Below are 21,967 nucleotides of genomic sequence, written 5' to 3'. Positions count from 1 at the left end.
GTAGTTTCAAAAAAAATGATTGTACGAAAATGAATTAGAACAAAGGTTCATAGTCCACCTGAACTTTTCCAATTTTTTATGTATTGCACGCTGGAAACATTTTAACTGGAACGAATTGGTTCCAGTTTGCTGTTGGTGCAAGAAAGAGAGAGGGAGAGGTTTCTGTTTTGTCTCTACTCGCTCCCTGTCTGATGCCTGCATTGCACACATTTTCCCTTGCACATGTAGCAAAATCTCATGAGTTTCAGTATCTACCCACCCACCTTTCCTCTCTTCTCACGATTTCTAGTGGTTGTGGATAGTCGGTGAATTATTTTTTCTTTTTATTTCGGTTCACTGTTTCATAGCACTTTTTTTCAGAACCGTATCTAATATCATGTGCTTTGAAAGTATTCATCAAATCTCTTGTGTAGCAGTAATATATTAAGTGGCTTATTCATTCTTTGATTGTATGTCATGTAGATCAGTTCAGTCTTGTTATTCTTTATTCAGGTTTCATTTTTTGGAATTGCTATGTGTATGGATAACAGAATTGGTTCTAGTGTGTTGTTGTAATGATATTATCATTGGATCAGTTTGTCTTATTCCTGATAGCTTGCGGGACTTCTTCATTAGAAACATAGCTGGTATATGATAATGTGGCGATTTTTGGTGCAGTGGTGGTGGGTCTACTTATAGGTCTATTGTGGTTTCTTCTGTGCATGATAGTTTTGTTTTGCAAAAGGTACGCTATACTTTTTGTGTGACAGGCTGTTATCTATCTGTAAGAGGGAAATGTATGATGCAATACTCTGTGTGCTCTGTAATGTGTCAGGTCTATAATACTGTAGTAGCCTTATCTCAATGTTGCTAGACTCCATGCTGTTTACTCTTCTGTTACTTGATTCATTCAATTGCTTACCACATCCACTCAGTGAATTCTATCTATTTGCTCAGTTTTCATTTTCTTGAGGTTTACCTTGTAAAAAAATTATGTTCAGTCTGCAAGAATGCAGTGACGACCTGCAATCTGTGTTTGTGTTTTGCCTATACTTATCTCTTACTGCCATTTCTTATGCTTGTGTTCTCTTGGCTTAAACCTTTTTTTAGTTCAAAATAAACTCAATTTGGTTGCACTGCAGATAAATGCCGATGGCGTGAAGAGGAACTTTTATCCTGGCGACAAGCTACCCCTGTGGCACGACGAGCTGGAGCCCCATAACTCTTTGCTTGATATTCTTGCTGCTGGGAACCCTGATCCCATGGTGCAGTGAATTTGCCCTCCACTTCCTTTGTGAACTTTTCACTGGTTGAACAAGAAAAAATAGTTTGGTTTCTTTTTCGATATCCATATTTGTAAATTCATTGTAGTATTCATGTTGAACATGTAGATGACTGTATGGAAAATATATATTTTAATATGCTGTTGCTACTGTTTTAAAATATTTTTTTTGTGTTTAACTCTTTTTTCCTGTGAGGCTGGCTACACAGAAATATTTTTTTTAATCTGGACGAAATGAATTTTTCTGTGAGTTCACCTAGACCGACAGAAAAAAACATGTGTTTTTCCGTGCGTTTATTTCTTTTTCTGTGTGGATTAACACACAGAAAACTTAGCTTTAATCTGGGCGAACATAATTTTTCTGTGCGTGTGAGACCCACAGAAAAATTGTTTCTGACGGTGAACCCACAGAAAAATTGGATTTTTCTGTCATTATATTTATGTGGGTATTTTTCTGATGGTACACCGTCAGAAAAAATATTTTTCTGACGGTATTCGCATTTTTCTGTGTGTTTTCGCACACACAGGAAAAAGAGAGATTCCAGTAGTGTGCTAGCTAAAGTGACATTGTTGGAGATGCTCGAATAGTTCGGCCCCTAGCCCCCATCTGGCCTGATGGTTTCCCTGCACAATGATGGCTCATATGGATGGCCAGAGATACGTTGGAATGGAACATGATGATTACCTGCCATGTTGTACCCCACACACTAAGCGTGTGTTTGATTTGAAGACGAGGTAGGATAGAATGATTATATCCTTGTTTTTTAGGATGGGATCGTTCTGACTAGTGTTTGGTTGAGAAAGATGAGTCCATCCCTATTTTTTCTTTGGTTGCGGTTAGGAATGGCAGCAGGTCGGGTCTAGACCTAAAACCCACGGGTTTTAGACCCGGTGGGGTTAGGGGCGGGTCTAATTTTGGCCTCGTGGGTCTTCGAGTTCGAGGACCCAGAACGGGGCAGGGCGGAGGCGAGTTTTGATTCTCCCCCACGGGTGCCCACTGGGGACCCGAAGTTAACACAACCCACAACAAAGCCTAGTGGCTAGCCTAACTATGGAGCAAGTAACCCTAGCTATTTATACCAAAATGACTTTGATCGGTTAACCCTCCTCTCCAGCACCCCTGCGGCAGCCACACTACATCAGCATCCAGACTTCTAGACTGGCGCAGCCGCACAACATCACCATCATCGGAGCATCACACGGATAGGGAAGCTGCTCCGACGGAATCTAGCCTCCTCCACGCGGTCCGCCCTTGCCAATTCACGCGTGGCGTGCCACCGCCACCACGAGCGGACGTGGGCCACGTGGCTCACTGGCTCTGCCTCTGTCGGTCCCACCGCTGGCGAGCATGAGCATCGAGTGGACGCGGCTCTGCCAGCCACCATGCGCTTGCGGTCTTGTTCCTACGGATTTGATTCGTCCGACGCCCTAAGGCTTCGACTCTCTCCGACCTTCGACAACCTCTGCATGACGTGCCACCCACAAACTACCTCCGACCTTAGGCAACCTCTACGTGAAACTTAGGTTTCAAGTCCCCATTGGGTTTAGGGTCCCTGTCAGGTTTGGGGGCGGGGGTGAGTTTTCACCCGAATCGAGGTTCGGGGGCGGGGCGAGTTTTCTTGTTGGGTTTCAGGGGCGGGTCTGTAGATGCTCCACCCGCCCCGAACCCAACCCGTAGCCATCTCTAGTTGCGGTGATCGATGATAGGATGGATGGAGTACAAACACCATTCGCTATAGTACGTGGGATCATATTTCATGAGCTATGGCGGAACTAGGGGGCTAGCAAGGGTCGTGCCCCCTAACACAATGAGAAATTTTTAACACCCCTTGAATATTTTAGTACACAACACAGCAAGTCATCAATTTACTGCTATCTCTGATATAATATGTGATTTTTGCTATTAATACTAACTACATGGGCATAATCATTGAAATAGTTGTTGAGACATACACATACGCTTAGATGTTTATATTTATCACACTTATGAGGTGTGTAAGTGCAATCAAGCCTTAATGTGGGTTTTGGTGATAATGACCATGTAATTAGAGGACTAATGAGATTTATCGAGATGACAAGCAGGTAAAATGAAAAAGGAGGATAATACTTGCAATGGTGGAGCCCCCCAACTATAAAAGAACGCGACAACCGACTCAAAGGTGTTTAAATTATTTTCTATTTCAAATTTGAGTTTAGGAAAATGTAACACCCCAGACGATGGCAACAAGCCTGAGATGCCACTAACATCACTTCCCAAAGCTGAACTTGTAAAAACAATTCAGCAACATTTGTTTAAGCGAACATGGGAACAATGATAAAAACATCAAATGTATATATAATATAGCACGCTAACATGAATGACCTTAACAATGACCATGAGTGCTAGAGACTGAAAACAACAAAAACCCACTCTTAAAACTAAGCGAAGTACTATACTACCAAACTATTAAAAGGCCAAACATCTAATTCTTTATTATTCAAGACTAAAATTATTTAGATAACTATATCAAGTGCATGGTGTGCCGCTACTCCCATCCCTTCAAAGCATGCCACTCAAGTACCTAGAAAGATAGTAAACAGGTGTGAGATTGAAAACAATCCCAACAAGTAAACTTTTTTAACATGCCATTTAATTCACAAGTTCATTAGACAATGATTTAAGTGAGTCATATAATGTACAGAAAGTAAAGGTAGACGAATATCAATTTAAATACTCTACCTTGTAGATCACCCTCTCAACATATTTTAACATTTTAAACTTAATGAATGATAGTTATAATCACCACCACAAATTCACTTCCATAAAAAATATATCACAATGTTACCTCGATACATGATTCACACTTCAGTAACAAAAATAACATAGCTTGCATTCACTTCACACCACATGGAAGGAATGTGTCAGGTTCAACCCGGGGTCCCTCGGGGAACGGCTTCCACGCTCGGGCTCAGCCCAGGAGAACAGCATGTAGTTCATGGGCCGGCCCAAAAGTCTAAAAATACGACGGCTCGGAAGGACAGTCCAGTCGCCAACCGGAAGGTCTGCCCGAAAGAACGAACGCCCGCTCATCAAACTTCTTCGGCCCACCTCCGACCGGAGCGCTCGCCTCGGGCACCAGTCGCCTCCAGGCGGTCTCTCCGATCAGAAGGCCTGGCCCAAAACTCTGCTTCCTACTCCGACCGAGGACTCGTAGGAAGCCTGCTTACCGCTCTTCTACTGACTGGCGCAGCCAGGACCGGCTGGGGCCATCCGACCGGGGGCGCCCGCTCGGAAGGGACCAGGGGCGAACGGAGAAGGCAGCGCACAAAGTCAAACCACGATACCAGGACCATACCCTGTACGCCTACAGAAACAGTGCTCTTTAACCGCCCTGACACAAACAGTATTATAGGCGCCGACATTTGTGTCTACAGTATTGTAGGCGCCATTGGGCTCCCATACGGCAAAAAGCCCCCCACATACCTCCGGGCATCGATAGTGGGTGCTAGGATTCGCCATACCTGGTACACGTGGTAGGGCTCCTCACATACCAATAGTATTTTGCAGGTACCGACGTCCACCCTTCCTGAAGAAGCCAACGCAACCTCCCATGTGCACCTGACATTCTACAGTGATATCAACAGTATTGTGGACGCCTACCATCATCGCTACCCTCGTCGGCGTGGGCAACAAGGCTTAGAAACATCTGTACCCTCTCCCTCTCACCTGTAAAGCCATCCCCTTTATCTATAAAAGGGGATACGCTCCCTCCAACAAAGAGAGGTCTACTTCCTCCAAGTTCAGATTCACTAGATCGATAGCTCACAACCCCACAAGCACACGCTTAGACTCTTAGCTCATAGCGGAGTTCCGGTCGCCCTCGGCCCTTCCAGTCGGACCCGACCAGGCCTCTCGTACACCCTACCTTTCTCCTTCTCATTTGTAACCCCACTATAGACTTCGAGCACCTGGGCTCAGAAATAAAGTCACCGACCAACCCAAACTGGACGTAGGGCACGTTGCCTGAACCAGTATAAATCCTGTGTCATTGAGTGCTAGGCCACCTTCCGATCATAACGTACAGCAAAACTACAAATATTCACTAGTTGGTCACTTTCTGTACCGATAGTTGGCGCCGTCCATGGGGAGGACGCTGTACGTTCAACACTTTTTTGGTCATCGGATGGCCCATTTTTCCGCCACCCCCACCAGTGGCGGGCTCGGGCGATACGATTCGCTTCGGCTCGCTGGACTTTCCCGCACTCTCACCCACCGGGATATGGGTTCCACCCATCCTCGAGCCATCTAGGGCCCTCCTCTTCGGAAGCCTAGACTTCATCACCGACCGGCTTGGCGTACTGCACCTCCGCAAGGAGGCTCACGACCCGGCACCCGTCGGAGAGACGTTCTCCATCGACTCCGGGACGCGTGACCTCTATGGTGCGGCATCTGTGCTTCATTCCGAGCAAACTCTCTGCTCAAATCCCGCTATAAGTAATATGCGTACTTTTATTCGCCCTTTATTTACTGTCTCCCGCCTGATCACCTAGAGGGGCTACACCACAAACACCGTACGGTTGGTTCCCTTACAACCTCGCGTCCTCCATGGATGCTTACGCTCAGGGGCTCCGAAGGGTGCTGGCACCATCCCCACTCACGTCTGAATTCATAGGAATGGCAGGCTTCGCTCTTGTTGTTTCCCACGAACTCTCAGATAACGAGGGCGAGAGTGACGGTTCCGGCATCGGCGATGTGGCGGCCCACCACCATCCGTCCTAGGAGTGTGCTATGGTGGACGGTCCAGGGCAGCCGTCGGTGGTTGCGGAGTCTGCGCAAACTCACACCCCTCTGGACACACGTGCGGGGGCCCTCACGTCTATGCAAGCACACAGTGAGGAATTACAACAACGGCGGTAGAGCCAGCCACCGCCTGCGCCGGTGCGGTCGATACGGCACGTCGCGCCCCATGCGCATGGCCCGACGGGTGGCGCCCGGGGTCGCGCTCGTCAGGTCCAGCATGACATTGTGAACGAAGGGAACAATGTCCCACAATTCGCCCGGGCCAGCCAGAATATCGCTGCCGCAACAATGCTTCTGTGCGGTGTTCTCGAGCCTGTCAACCCTCAGGAGCGGGCAGTCTACCGGAACCTCCGAGTTCTAGTAGAGGCCACCGCCGTCCAACAGGCGGAAAGCTCCGCATCGCGACTCCAACCCGTGCCCTCTCTCCCCACCGGGGGGACGGAGACGCGCCAGCCGGATCGCTCCGTTCGCTCGCCACTACAGCCGTCTGGCTCGGCTCGAGGTGTGGCAGCCGCGCCATGGTCCGACTAGGCGCCTGCTCCACATCGACCGCTAGGACATGAGCGGCCCGATCCGCACCAGGACGCTCGTAGCATCATCAGCGACCGACATCGAGCCCGACACGGCAATGACGTCCGTCGTACGGCAGTAGGCGACACGGATCCTAGCCAAACCATCGAGGGAAGCGGTGAAACGCGCCCTAGGCACGGTCGCCGGCCGGGCGACCGGAGCCCCAGCCCTGAGGGCCCGGGGCCATGGGCCTTCAGCTGGCGCATCCGGAGAGCACCATTCCCACAGCGTTTTCGGCCTCCCTCCAACATCACCAAATATACTAGGGAGACATACCCAGGCATTTGGCTTGAAGACTTCCGGCTCACCTATCGAGCCAGAGGAGTGGATGATGACTATTTCATCATCCAATATCTTCCCATTTGTGTGGGGGAACATGTTCGGGCATGGCTTGAATTCCTTCCACACGACAGCATCCGCGACTGGGCGGACCTCAAGAGGGTCTTTGTTAGGAATTTCCAAGGGACGTACGTCCGCCCGGGGAACTCCTAGGGACCTCAAGAGCTCTCAGCAGGAGCCCAGCGAGTCCCTGTGGGATTACATCTGTAGGTTCTCTCAATGATGCAACTCTCTCCCTGATGCCGTCGACGTAGACGTCATCAGCGCATTCCTTTCTGGGACAAACTATGAGTCCCTGATCCACAAGCTTGGCTGCCTAAAATCCCGCACCACCCATGATCTGCTCGACGTGGCCACCAACCACGCCTCTAGCGAAGAGGCGGTCAGAGCGGTCTTCAGCGGAGGCCGGGACCAAGGCAAACCCAAGCGCGCGGATCCAGATGAAGGCCCCTCCACTCAGAGGGGCAAGAAGAACAAAAAAGATCAGCGCCAGTCAGACAACACCGCGTTGGTCACCGTGGCTGATTGCACGCCCAAGCAGCCCCAACAGGGACTGCCTGACCACTTCAACAAACTCATGGATGGTCCATGCCCCAACCACGCCTACCCTATCAAACACCTCTACAAGGAGTGCGAGCTCCTTAAATGTTTCCTCCGACAGACCGGTGGACCAAAGGAGGGAGACGGCAAGGAGCCGATAGCCAAGAGGGGAGGCGCGGGAGGCAAGGATGGAGACATTTTCCCCAAACCTGAGGAGTGCATAATGATCTTCGACAGGTCCGACGCCATCTGGACTAAACGCCAGCATAAGGTACGCTATAGGGAGGCGTGCGCCGCCGAGATGGCCGTCCCCTCCTTTCTCAGCTGGTCGGAGTCCCCAATCACCTTTGATCAGAGGGACCATCCCTCCTGCGTAGCAAGACCAGGACGCTACCCGCTCGTCGTCGACCCCATCGTCCACAAAAAGCACCTCACCAAGGTGCTAATGGACGGGGGGAGCGGCCTCAACATCCTGTACATCGACACCCTCGATGCCATGCACATCCCCCGATTGGAGCTTCGCCCAGCGGGCTCCCCCTTCCACGGGGTAATCCTAGGAGCACAGGCATATCCGCTCAGACAGATCGATCTGCCCGTCATGTTCGGCAGCCGGTCGGAGGTCCTCACCTTCAAAGTGGTGGACTTTCCTAAGGTCCTACCACGCCATCTTAGGACGGCCTTGCTACACGAGATTCATGGTGATCCCCAACTACACCTACCTAGAGCAAAAGATGCCGGGTCCAAACGGCGTCATCACCGTGAGTAGCGCCTTCTCGCAAACCTTTGTGTGCGACCGCGAGCACTACAAGCTCGCCACCGCGGTCGTCAACTCCTCCGAGCTCCTGCAGCTCGAGGAGTCGTCAACCCCAGCAGTCCCAGACTGTAATAAACCAACCTCCTTGATGGCCTTCCACCCGCTCGAGGAGACCAGGGCGGTGGGTGTCGACCCCGCCGACCCAGCCAAAATGGTGCGAATCGGGACCCAGCTCTCGGCCAAATAGGAATGTGAGCTTGTCGACTTCCTACGCGACAATCGCGATGTCTTCGTATGGTCGCCCTCTGACATGCTGGGGATACCACGGGGGGTCGCCGAGCACGCACTACGCCTTATCCTGGGCTCGAAGCCCGCCAAGCAACGTCTGCGTCGTTTCAACGACGAGAGGTGCAGGGCCATAGGCGAAGAGATCGCCAAGCTCCTAGCAGCCAGATTCATCAGGGAGGTTTTCCACTCTGACTGGCTCGCCAATCCCGTCCTTGTCAGAAAAAAGACCGGGAAGTGGAGAATGTGCATTGATTACACCGAACTTAATAAGGCATGTCCGAAGGATCATTTTCCTTTACCACGCATAGACCAGATAATCGACTCCACCTCGGGTTGCGAGATCCTCTCCTTTCTAGATGCCTACTCAGGCTATCACCAGATCACGATGAAAGATTCCGATCAGCTCGCAACCTCATTTATCACCCTGTATGGTTCGTACTGCTACATAACCATGCCTTTTGGTCTAAAGAACGCTGGCGCCACCTACCAAAGGTGCATGCAGCAATGCTTCACCGACCAAATTGACCCGCCTGATCAGCCCGTTCAGGCTGAACGGCCAAAACCGACAATCGTCGTCTATGTCGATGACATAGTGGTCAAAACGGCTCGAGCTTGCGACCTGATCGCAAACTTGGCCATAATGTTCGTGAACCTCCAAAGGTTCAACATCAAGCTAAATCCCAAAAAATGTGTTTTTGGGGTTCCAAAGGGGAAGCTGCTTGGATACATCGTATCCGAGCGTGGCATCGAGGCCAACCCTGAAAAGATTGCAGCCATCTCCAACATGGGCCCAATACACAACGTAAAGGGCGTACAAAGGCTCACCGGCTGCCTGGTGGCCCTTAGTCGCTTCATCTCTCAGTTCGGCGAACGGGGGATGCCACTCTATAAGCTCCTCAAAAATACGGATGCCTTCGTCTAGACTGAGGAAGCCCAGCAGGCTCTCGAAAGCCTCAAAACATCCTTGACGTCTGCCCCGATCCTCGTCGCTCCTGAATGGGGAGAACCTCTCCTCCTTTACGTCATGGCAAGTAACCATGTGGTGAGTGCCGCCCTGGTCGTCGAAAGGGAGGAACCAGGACACCAGCTCAAGGTACAACGACCCATATACTTCGTCGGAGAAGTACTTACCGACCCTAAGATCCGGTACCCCTAGGTGCAGAAACTCCTATACGCCGTGCTAATGGCCACTAGGAAGCTCCTACACTACTTCACCGACCACGAAATCACAGTCATCACTTCATACCCACTCGGAGACATCATCCACAACCGTGACACCGTGGGACAAATCTCTAAGTGGGCCCTTGAACTCATGGGCCATGACATCAGATATACCCCCCGCACCACAATTAAGTCTCAGGCTCTCGCGGATTTCATCACCGAATGGACGGAGGTCCAGCTACCGACCCCGGACGTCTCCCACTGAGTACTGGACAATGTACTTCGACGGGTCTGTAATGGCGCCCGGCTCAGGGGCTAGAGTGGTTCTTATCTCCCCAGATGGGAGTAGGCTCCGCTACGCCATCCGCCTCCACTTTTCGGCTTCAAACAACATCGTGGAATACGAGGCCCTTATCAACGGACTACGCATCGCCATCGAGCTCGGTGCTACGCGACTCTACGTCCGCGGCGACTTAGAACTAGTCGTTGATCAGGTTATGGAGTCCTCCTGCAAAAGCCCCCTCATGATAGCATACTACCAAGAGGTGTGTAAGCTCGAGGACAAATTCTGGGGAATCGAACTGCATCACGTCCCTCGAAGGGACAACGACGCCACCGATTTCCTCGCAAAACTAGCCGCCAGGCGGGATCCATCCCCGAGCGGGGTCTTCATCAACGACATCCACGAGCCATCCGCCCGCATCCTAGAAGGTCCAACCCAGACACACCCCGACGGCCAGCCGGCGCTCGGAGGCTCTGACCCCGACCCCAATGCCAATCCAGCACTCGAGGGCTCCGATCCTAGTACCTCTATAATGATGTCACCCACGGACGTCGCCGTATTGGCACTCGATCAAACCGATTGGCGAATACCACTACTCGCCTACCTCCTCAAGGAGGTTCTCCCACCTAAAAGAACTAAAGCCCGATGAATCGCTCAATGCGCCAAGACCTTCGTCGTGCTCGGTAACGAACTCTACAAATGGAGTCTGTCAGGAGTGCTCATGAAGTGCGTCCCCGCCAGCCGAGGGAAGCAGATCCTCCTCGAGGTCCATGCCGAGATCTATGGGCATCATGTGGCCCCAAGGTCCCTAGTTGGAAAAACCTTTTGCCAAGGTTTTTACTAGCCCACCGCACTACGAGATGCAGAGGAGGTCGTCCGCAGGTGCGAAGGATGCTAGTTCTACGCTCGCCAAACGCATTTATCGGCGCAAGAGCTCCAAACCATCCCAATCACCTGGCCATTCGTGGTCTGGGGTCTCGACATGGTAGGACCCCTCAAGAAGGGCCCGGGCGGCTTCACTCACCTACTTGTAGCAGTCGACAAGTTAACCAAGTGGATAGAGGCCAAGCCCATCACCAATCTCTGCTCGGAAGAGGCGGTCAAGTTCTTCCTCGACATGATCTACCGATTCGGCGTTCCTAACTGTATTATCACTGACCACAGCACTAACTTCACCAGAAAGAAGTTCCTAGACTTCAGCAATGGATACGACATCAGGATCGATTGGGCTTCCATCGGACATCTACGAACTAACGGTCAGGTCGAACGCGCCAATGGCATGGTCCTCCAAGGGCTCAAGTCGTGCATCTTCGACCGACTCAACAAACACGCCGGGCGATGGGTTATAGAGGTCCCAGCGATCCTTTGGAGCCTAAGAATGACCCCAAACCGATCCACGGGATTCACACATTTCTTCCTGGCTTACGGAGCAGAAGCTGTGTTGCCCTCCGACCTCGACCACGGCGCACCAAGAGTAAAAGCTTTCGACCGCGACCGAGCCACGGAGGCTCAACAGGACGCAGTCAACCTTCTCGAAGAGTCCCGTGAGACAACCGTCATCCGCTCCGCTCGCTATCAACAAACCCTCTGCAGGTACCACAAAAGGAAGATCAGAGGAAGGACGCTCAAAGTCGGCGATCTCGTGCTCCGAAGGACCCAATCGACGAAGGAAAAACACAAGCTCTCTCCACCCTGGGAAGGACCCTATATGGTAACCGAAGTAATCCGACCAGGCACCTACCGATTGGAGGACAACAACAGCAATGTTCTCAACAACACTTGGAACATCGAACAGCTACGTCGTTTTTTCCCTTAAAATTGGTCTAAACACTTTCGCTTAGAACACACGCTCCTGTAAGAGCGCCCCCGCCCAAACACTTTTGACCTAGGTCGCTCAGGGGGCTCCATAAGTGTACAAATATTCAATATTACCTCTCTTTCTCTTTACTATCACATGTATGCAACTTTCTCCCTGAACGAAAACACATTCCATTCCTTTGATTACCCTACGTAACCATGTTCTTACTCCCAAACCGAACGCACCCCGCCTTTCCCCACGGATACGAGCAACCGAGCCTCACGGGGCCACGCCCCGGGCTCCCAAGATCATACCCTACGGGACAAACGGGCAAGGATGAGAAAGAAAGGATAAAAACAAAGGTTACGCTAGGACAAAAACAAGGAAACAGATATGGTGGTTTCATCATAGGGGCAGCACGATTGTATTCATTGATACAAAGAAACTAGTTACATGGGGACTTACCCACAAAACTTAACTATTACATTCTCTACTATTGCAAATACTACTGCGGCCACTCGACGACTTCGCCTGAATGCTAGAAATCGCTTGGTTCCGCTCCTTCAAAGCTTCGACAAAACGCACCGGGTACCTCAGGGGCGTCGCACCTATAGATGCTCAGCAGAAGAACATGGAGCTCTTGACCTTCTCATGCAGCCAAGGCAGCTCCTAGGTGGGGGCACCGTTGGCGAGGTATGATCGCCATGGCTGGAAGGAATCTCGTCAAACTTTATAAACTGTCCGACTTGAGCAGTTGTTGGCACAGAACCCTCAACCAACACAATCGTGAGTAACATCCCCTCCGACAAGGCTCGCCCGGTAAAGATCCACCAGAGAGAGTCTACACACGTCTCTATCCTGAAGAAGGCCCCATAGATCAGCATCACCTTTAGTCTGACATCACGCTCCGGGTTCACAAAAGGATCTATAAGTCCTCCCCCTCGCTCACTCTCTCTCTCTCTCACTTAGGAACCGCCGCGGCATACAGGCACTCTCAGTGAGAAGAAAGAAGGAAGAGAGACAATAGTTGGAGAACAGGCAAAGGACTACGATGGAGAGCCCTCTCCCTCCCCCCTATTTAAAGAAAGTAAACGATTAGAGCACAAAACTCTCCACCTACCCCCATTCAATGCGAATAGGAAACGATGGGACACGCCCTGACCAAAGGGACGCGCACTGACCGATGGAGCAACGCTGGGTCAGACAGAACACCCCTTGGTAAAATGAAGCATGGCCGGGGTATGCCCCACCACTATCGCACGACCAGGCGTGAAAACCGAAGCGTCACCACGAGCAGGCAGGGAGACCAAAAACGAAATCTCCCCCGGGAGACCAACCAATCCCCCAAGCCGATCGAATCGCTCAGGATAAACACGAAGACACAGGTAGGAAGCGAAGGGACGTCCCAGGCGGGCCATGCTGACTCTGTCACGAACGACGAGCACGGGTCCCCGGTCGGACGTTTCCAACCGAAGCTCTCCGAGCCCCATCACTCCAATCATCAAGGTAAACATTACCAAAACCCCCTCTATTTCTTTATAAATCATTCATACATCCATACACGCATTCATTTCATACGTCCGCGCCTCTCGGACGATTCGGGCCCTGAACCGCCCGGGGGCTCGGGAACTAAGCATCGCACGTGCAGCAAAATGCACCAGAACGCTCCGTGTTGCGTCACAAAGCGGCGGTTGCCTCATTCGACATAGGGCAACCAGCAGACCGGGTCATCTCAACCTTCTTGTTCGATCCTAAACCTCTCGCCAGGCCCACAGAATCTCCATCGAAGGGGAGGCCGTTAGGCCACCCGGGTCGGTCTTCGGAATGACCTAGGCATCTGTCGGGTTGCAGGAAAAGGAGTAGTGGAATGTCACAAGAGGGCTATGCCGACCCCGTCACGAACAACGGACCCGGATTCCACTCGATCACACCCGTTAGCGAACTCACAGAGCTAGTCTTCGAGCCCGAGCGATCGGGACAGTCGATGAAACTCAGCCCCTCCGGTTGTAAGGAACCGAGGATGGGGTAACGCACAATACTCACATCGACCCCCACGATGGCTTGATGGGGCTCGGGGGCTCAAGAAAAATGCCAAGGATGGCGACCTCGAACTCGCCAGATCCACGACTCTGACTCGCCCGGTCCCATGACGCGCACTGACGCCAGGATCCACGAGCATCGCCTCGTCTGATCTTTAACCAACTAACTACGTAACGGCTTCACTGCGCTCGGCTTCACTGCGCTCCAATAAAATCTGGGACCACGACTCCTAAACTCACATAACGGCTTCAGACGACTTCACTACGCTCCAATAAAACCTGGGACCGCGACTCCTAAACTCTCATAACGGCTTCAGACGGCTTCACTACGCTCCAATAAAACTGGGACCGTGACTCCTAAACTCGCGTAACGGCTTCACTTCCGACTGCGCTCCCAGGATCCACGAGCTCCGGCTCGTACGATTCCTGAACTAACTAAACTAACTCTCTCGATCCACGGCATGCACCGACGCCTGGGTCCGTTCACGGCTCTGCCTTGCCCGATCCCACAGCGCGCATGCTCTTCTGCACTCTTACCCCTCCACGGGACACTGTAAGAGTGTGCATCATACCCCTCCATGAGACATTATATGATATTGTACCGGTACAAGTCGCAGCCAACAAACGGCGACATAACTTCAAATGCAAATGTTATGACATGCAATGTGCATATGAGATACTTCGTTCAATGGTTAACTACTTCAACGACATATTGCAAAAGAATAAATCTTGCCCACAACAAAGTATAGCATAAGATTCAAACCTGCCAACAAATCACAAGTACCAACAAGCCTCATACATATATGACATAGCCAAGCTCATGTGTTGCTTCTCACTGCCTTGCCTCTTATGAGCTGCTTGAGCCTTCTCTTCAAGCTTGGTAGGACACCTCGAGGCAAAGTGTCCCATATCACCACACTTGTAGCACTTGATGTGAGGGATATGATGTGCATACCTAGCTTCCTAGGACATGCTACGACGCTTGGCCGCCTTTTGTCGTGCTTGCCCTACCACGCATCCCAGCCGAGCCTTCGCTATCGTGGCCCTCCTTGATTTCACCTCACTCGATCCTACTCAACCTCACCGTGGCGTCGGCCCCCTGCCTCGCGAAAGTTTCTTTCAACGCCACCACCTCACTCCTTCCTCTCCCTCGTCGAGTAGGAGCTAATGCTCATTCTCGCCATCATCTCGCAGTCAGTTACCTCTCTCGGCAACGATAGGACTATCGCTGCAGTGCAGTAGGTGAGTGTAGCACGTGGCATAACGGCGTGGTGGACACGACATAGCCTAGCATGGTAACGTGGGTGCAGTATTGCATAGACAGGCATGGGGTAGCAGGGCGAGCATGGTGCAGCACTACGTGGCTACATGGATAAGCCAGGAGCTGATTGTGTATTTTGAAAGTATCAAAATATACTCCCTCCGTCCCAAAATAAATGTTCTTTTTGATTTTCGTGCCGTAAGTTTGACTAGATTTGTAGAAAATATGTGCAACATTTGTATCTCTAAATAAATTTATTATGAAAATAGATTCAACTATCTATCTAATGATATTAGTTGTGTACCATAAATATTAATATTTTTTATATAAAATTAGTCAAAGTTATTTCTTAGAAAGCGAGAACGCCAGTTACTTTGGGATGGAGGGAGTAGATGAGAACTCTGGACAATTCGGAGCACCACTCAAGAAACTTACTCTGTTTGAGCACCACCCATAAAACTTACTTCGTCCTAAAAATAAATGCATATCTCACGTATCGAGGAGTCAAACTTTGCAAAATTTGACCAAATACATACAAAAAGTTACTAATGTTTGTGAGGTGTAATAAATATCACATGGCTTGTCATGAAATGTACTTTTATAATAAAATTATTTAGAGATACAAATATTGATATTATTTTTATAGGGGCCCTTGCATTCTTGCCGCTGTTTTGTATTGAAATTGTGGTTTTGCCCCAACTTTTTTAATTTTATGAATTTACCCTTGTGTTTTCAAAACGAAGCACCAATTTACCCCTATTCCGTCATCCTTCTCTAACGGTGTTAACTTTTATAAAAAGGACAAATATGCTCATGTGATTTTGTCTCTGTTTTTTATGGCTATTTGTGATTTTACCCCTAATTTAGAATAAGACATTTATATTGTATTTTGATAAAAATCGTTCGATTTGATCAAATTTATTTGGCCCAGTTTGCAATATTTCAAATCAGATTTAATATTGAAAAAAATATTCAAAATCACAGTTGGAAATCTGGTAAACTGTTGCGGTCCTAATCCACCGAGTCAAATTACAGTTGGAAATTACTAGGTCGTAAAATGCGTTGCTACAATTGGGAATGGCAAAGATCATAAACTCTTGAAAAGTACCATATGATAAATGAATCCAGAAAATCGTGATGCTTCCTGTAACGAGACCATCGAGCTTGCAAGTAACTGAACAAGTAGTCAGCTTCTTCCTCCTGGCCGCTGCAGTTCGTGCACCTCGTCGTCGCGGAGACTCCCGGATCCGCTTCTTCCTCCTTCGTCGGCTGCCGGAGCAGTACGCCGTGACCTCGACAAACCACGCGTGCCCGCTGGAACTCGTGCCTGCGACCAAGCTCGCGTCTGCGGCGGCGCTGGCACCCACGGTGGCCCTCGTGCCCGCATCGCCGGCCGGCGAGGAGGCCGCGCGCTCGCACTGCACACGGCCGCCGCGGCCTGCCGCCTGCAGCCCGGCCGTGCGGCCGCCACGCCCGCCCACCCTGCAGCCCAAACCGCGCGTCAGGGTGCTGCCGCCGGGAGCCGCCGCACGCCCGCACCGCCCACGCCGTCGACAGGCACCGCGCCGCCCGCTCCCTCTCCGATTTGTTTTGGAGGAGTCAGTGTTTTGGAGGAGTCGAGGAACAACATGGAAGGGATAAAGGGCAGCGTAGGCATTTGGTCTTTTCTTTTCAGGTTTGGAATTTTTTTAATTCATCTATTCACTGGGCATCAGACAGACATCCAAAGTAGGGATAGACGGATAGTTCAGTTCAAAATAACAAGGGCAGAAACACAAAGTTGAAAACAGAAGCAAAATCACAATTGAAGTACTGGACAAGGACGATAACATAATTTTCCCTTTTTTATATACTTAGTAAAATATAAAAAGAGTTTGACTTTTTGATAGGTGTGATGTGCTGACTTGTTAGGCTTCTTTTTTCCAGATAAAATAGTATTTTTTTCTCACAACAATTCAGCTTTGATTTTTTTTAGCCAATTTCGGCCGAGCGAACGGGCCAATCGGAGGGAGGGAGTACTCGGTTTTAAATGCTTCGGTAGCTACGAAAGAAGCACGCGCGCACGTGCAAGTGCGTTGGGGCCGCTGTCGTCTGTCAAGAATCTCTGGTTATTTATTTTTTATAAACAAAAATGATCGATGATGTCCAGTTGGGTAATGTCAAGTTGTCCACCATGTTGATTCTTGCAGCGCTGGTATTGTTCCATTATTGCCGTACTCAGGTAGGTCGTCATCACCTTCCTCCTTGCTTCGTCACCGAGTTTCCCGCTTCTTTTTCATTTTTTTCTTCTGCATATTTTTGGATCTGCAGGGCTAGTGATGTCGGATTAAGCTCTGCATCTCGCCTAACTTTCTTACCTCGGTAAGGAATGGAGGCTGCAGTAAGTTCCTCCTTGGGCGCCATGGGCCCTGTTCTCAGGAAGCTCGATCTGCTGCTAGCTCCCGAATCCCGGCTACGGAAGAGGGTGAAGGATGGAATCGGACTCCTCAAGCAAGATCTAGAGGAAGTAAGCTCCGCCCTCGTGGATCTATCGATGCTGGATACTCCCAGCCTCAGGGCCAAGTGCTGGATGGAGGAGGCGCGAGAACTGTCTTACCATATAGAAGACCTTGTCGACGACTTGATGCTGATCCGCACAGACGCCGGTGCCAAGCTAAAATCTGTCAGCAGCCATAGGGTTGGTCGCGTGAAGGTTGCTCTGCTTCCGGCGCCGCCGAGGCGCAGCACAAGGGTCGCCAAGATTGCCCATTTGAGGGATCTACTGTGGCAGGCTAGCGAGCGGCTCGAAAGGTACCAGCTTGACGCTTGTTGCTCCAGCCCGAAGCATATGAATCTGATCACTCAGCACCGCCGGGCTCCGGCGTTGTATGGAGATGCGGCCAATCTTGTCGGAATCGAGGCCTCCAGGATCAAACTGATTGAAATGCTTACTGGGGAAGCTGAGCAGCAGCTGAAAGTGGTTTCCATTGTCGGACCTGCAGGTGTTGGTAAGACCACTCTTGCTAAAGAAATTTTCCGTGAACTTAGAGGCCAATTTGAGTTGCAAGCATTTGTACATGCTTCGCGAAAGGTTGACATGAGAAGGCTTCTTGGGAGCATTCTCTCCCAAGTTCAGCCGCACCACCAACTACCCTCTGTTGCTGGTACAGTGCAGAGCCTCATTGACAGTATTCAGGAACAACTCCGACATAAGAGGTATTTTGTTTGCCACTTTATTTTTAGCTTTCCCAGCGTCGAAGTTATTACAATGGCTTAGTGGACTCATTACTTGATAGTATTAAGTAGGTTATTAAACAGTTTTGCGAAGAGGAAGCCTCTTGTATCTCAGATCTTACTATCCAAAATACTTGTGGTTTGACTCTACCGAATGGTGCCACTTACTACCTTATGTACAACTGCACCAACTATTATGTGAAATTTTACTGCGATTACTAGTTTCTACTACATACGGTCTAAGATGCAGAAAATCCTTTTTGGGAACACATACCCACACCCTACACTATGTGTAACCTAAGGTGTAGAGCTTGATTTTTCCTACTGGTCCAACTTGGTTGCCTCTGCATGGGTTATTAGTTCTAAGATATAAGTGTTATAGATTCATGGATGAATGTGAGTGACATACAAACGTGTTTTGCGCTCTCTCATTTATTCAAATTCGAACACCATACTTATCTAGATACTTTATCATCTTCATCTGGTTGTTATAGACTTCTACCTGATATAACATACTTGTTATATTATTTTTTTTACAGGTACTTCATTGTAATTGATGATTTATGGGAAGAAACAGCATGGGACATTGTAAGAGGTGCTTTTCCAGAGGGAAATAATTTCAGTAGAATTGTAGCAACTACAGAAAACATGAATGTAGCTCTTAAGTGTTGTGGTTATATGGCAAATAATATTTTGAAGATGAAACCTCTTGGCATTCAAGACTCTGGATACTTATTCTTCAATCGAGTTTTTGGCTCTGAACAACAATGTCCTGATGAACTGAAAGAAGTTTCATATGGTATTATAAGAAAATGTTGCGGTCTTCCACTGTCCCTCATCCATGTAGCTGGTCTTTTAGCAAGCATAGACTACTCAGAGCTGTGGTACCATGTACATGATCATTTATGCTCCATTCTTAATAGAAGTCATACAGTTGAAGAGATCCAGAAAAAAATATTAAACCTTAGTTACAATAGTCTTCCTCATTGTTTGAAGACATGCCTGCTGTATTTCAGTATGTACCCAGAGGGTTACATAATGTGGAAGGTTCATCTGGTGAAGCAATGGATAGCTGAAAGTTTTATTAATGCAGAACAAGGAAAAGACAGAGAGGAAATTGCAGAGGGCTATTTTGAGGAACTTGTCAATAGGGGAATGATCCAACCTATGAAAATTGACTACAATGATGAGGTCTTGTCCTGTACAGTGCACCATATTATATTTGATGTTATTAATCACAATTCCAAGGAAGAGGAATTTATTGCTGCAATAGATTACTCTCAACCCATAACAGGTCTTTCTACAAAGGCCCATCGACTGTCCTTCCGATCTAGTAGTGCAAAATATGCAAACCAACCAGCAGTAATAGCAATGTCACAATTGCGATCAATTGGTTTCTTTGGATTATTAAAGTGTATGCCTCCAATTGTGGAATTTAAGCATCTCCGAGTTCTAATCCTTGAATTTTGGGGCAATCATGATGGGCACATGAGTTTGAACCTCTCAAGAATTCACATATTATTTCAACTGCGATATTTGAAGATTACAAGTGATATCATGGTTGAACTACCAGAACAGATGCAAGGGCTACATTATTTGGAAACACTAGAAATAGATGCAAGAGTATCTGCAGTTCCTTTTGATATTGTCCATCTTCCAAGTCTGTTGCATCTTGGTCTTCGAGATGCAACAAAGCAACTGGATGGGATTGGACACATCAAATCCCTAAGTACACTGTGGTATTTTGACCTCGGATATAACTCTGAAGACAATATACGGAGCTTAGGGCAGTTGACAAACCTTCAGCATCTTCATCTAACCTGTTCTGCAGTTCTGTCCAGTAACCATCTGAAGAGAAAGCTGATACTGCTAGTTTCTTCTCTTGGGAAACTTGGCAATCTTAAATCTCTCACCCTGACTCCTGATGCCTTAACAACATCCTTCTTCTTTGATACCTCGAGCAGTATCTCCTGCATTTCCATCTTTCTTCAGAGACTTGAGTTGTTGCCACCAATTTGCTTCTTTTCCAGATTGCCCACTCGGTTTGGTGAACTGCACAAACTCCGCATTTTGAAAATTGTGGTGAAAGAACTGCAGGGAAATGATATTAATAACATTGCTGGATTACCTTCCCTTGTAGTTTTCTCACTGTATGTGTGGACAGCTCTGACTGGAACCGTCATCTTCAGCACCATGGCATTCCCAGCTCTCAAGTATTTCAAGTTCACATGCGGTGTGATGTGCTTGTCTTTTCAGGCAGGGGCCATGCCCAATCTTCAAAGGCTCAAACTTTGTTTCAATGCCCATAGAGGAGAGCATCATGGCAGAGTGCTCAATGGCATTGAGCACCTGTTAAACCTTCAGGAGGTCGCTGGACGAATTGGGGTCTCCCCAGATGGTGATGAATCTGACAGAAGGGTTGTCAAGTTATCATTTGAGGACACCATTAGAAAGCATCCAAGGTATCCTAGAGTTGACTCACAATCGGTAGATTTCATAGAGGAAGAATATCATCCTTTACATATGTTGCCTCAGGGGCAACAGGAAGGTTCATCAGGTCAACATGAGATTATAGAGAAAGACTGTGCAGAAGGTACAAACAAAGACCTTGATAGCAGGTATGGATTTTTATGCAGTAAATCTTTTATCATGGCAATGTGTTCCCATGTGTTCATTAGGGGTAATCACCGCAAGAAAGTTAGCGAGCAGATTGGGCTTGGAAGTAGACTAGATTATAGATTGGAGAGACCTACTTAGGATGTGTTTGATCTAAGGAATGTGGTGATTGTCGCGGGGTCGGAACCGCGGCAAGCATTGTTGTTCGTCGGGTGTCACTGAGTGTGAGTCTCCGGTGGCTCGGGTGGACTCAAGAACACAGAGAAGACACGGCGATGTATCCTGGTTCGGACTATCGGGGCCCTACGTCCAGCAGTAGAAGTTCTTTGTATTCGAGAGCACCCAAATCGGGGGCTTACAACAAGAGTGTGTAAGAGATTTGGAAGGCGATCGCTCGGTGCTATCCGATGGCTCGTCGGCGGTGAGTTTTCTTCCCCAGCGATGGAGAAGGACGGAGGGGAGGAGCTCTCGGTTGCTCCTCTCTGGGTTGTTCTGCTCTCGATGCAGAGCTCGGAGTTGACTCGGAGGACTCTGTTTGGATCTCTCAGTTCTGTTTTGATTCGTCATCTCCCCTCTCGTAGGCTCTGACCTCCTCTTATAAACTGAGGTAGGTCGGGTACAAGGCGGTTTGGAGGTTAAGCATATGGTCTACATGCGCCGGAGCCCAGGAGGGTGCTGCTGCGGCGTGGATGGACCTCACCGTTGTTGTGGAGTCGGAGGAGCCTCGAGCATCGTCCGACTGCTCTGTTCTGACGCACTGGCCGTCAGAGAGGTTGCCGGCTTGGACCGGCCTCCACCATGTGCACCTTTCGGAGGCTTCCTTGGTGGCAAAGGTGTCCAGCTTGAGGGACTGGCAAGTGGGCCCTGGAACCCCTAAGCTCCTGGAGCCGATGGAAGGTTTGTCTTCTTGTGTCATGCCGCGGGAGTGACCTTGTCGGAGGAGTGGGCGATTGTGCCGCGCCCGTTGATCGGGGCGGCGTCGAGGAGCCCTCGAGCCTTGAACGCTTGGGACGCTAGGTCCTAGTCCGACCCTTGGCTCGAACTGGAAGCGGAGTCGAGGATCA

The 21,967-nt window shown here is 49.4% G+C and overlaps 1 protein-coding gene across 3 annotated transcripts in view; it reads left to right on the top strand.

The window, feature by feature from the left end:
* The first annotated feature begins 17,160 nt into the window (after positions 1 to 17,160).
* The window catches only part of LOC136483523 (disease resistance protein RGA5-like), a 62,390-nt gene continuing 57,583 nt past the window's right edge, over positions 17,161 to 21,967 (top strand). For all 3 annotated transcript variants that reach the window (XM_066480607.1, XM_066480606.1, XM_066480608.1), the window contains exons 1-3: positions 17,161 to 17,295; positions 17,385 to 18,269; positions 18,827 to 20,905. In XM_066480607.1, the coding sequence (XP_066336704.1) occupies positions 17,443 to 18,269; positions 18,827 to 20,905 (2,906 nt within the window). In that variant the 5' untranslated portion in view covers positions 17,161 to 17,295; positions 17,385 to 17,442. The remainder of the gene's footprint in view (positions 17,296 to 17,384; positions 18,270 to 18,826; positions 20,906 to 21,967) is intronic.

This window comes from Miscanthus floridulus, chromosome 9, assembly GCF_019320115.1.
Source record: "Miscanthus floridulus cultivar M001 chromosome 9, ASM1932011v1, whole genome shotgun sequence".
In the NCBI taxonomy this organism is placed as follows: domain Eukaryota; kingdom Viridiplantae; phylum Streptophyta; class Magnoliopsida; order Poales; family Poaceae; genus Miscanthus; species Miscanthus floridulus.
The sequence above is the reverse complement of the archived record's forward strand: the minus strand, read 5'-3'. Positions and strand labels throughout refer to the sequence as shown.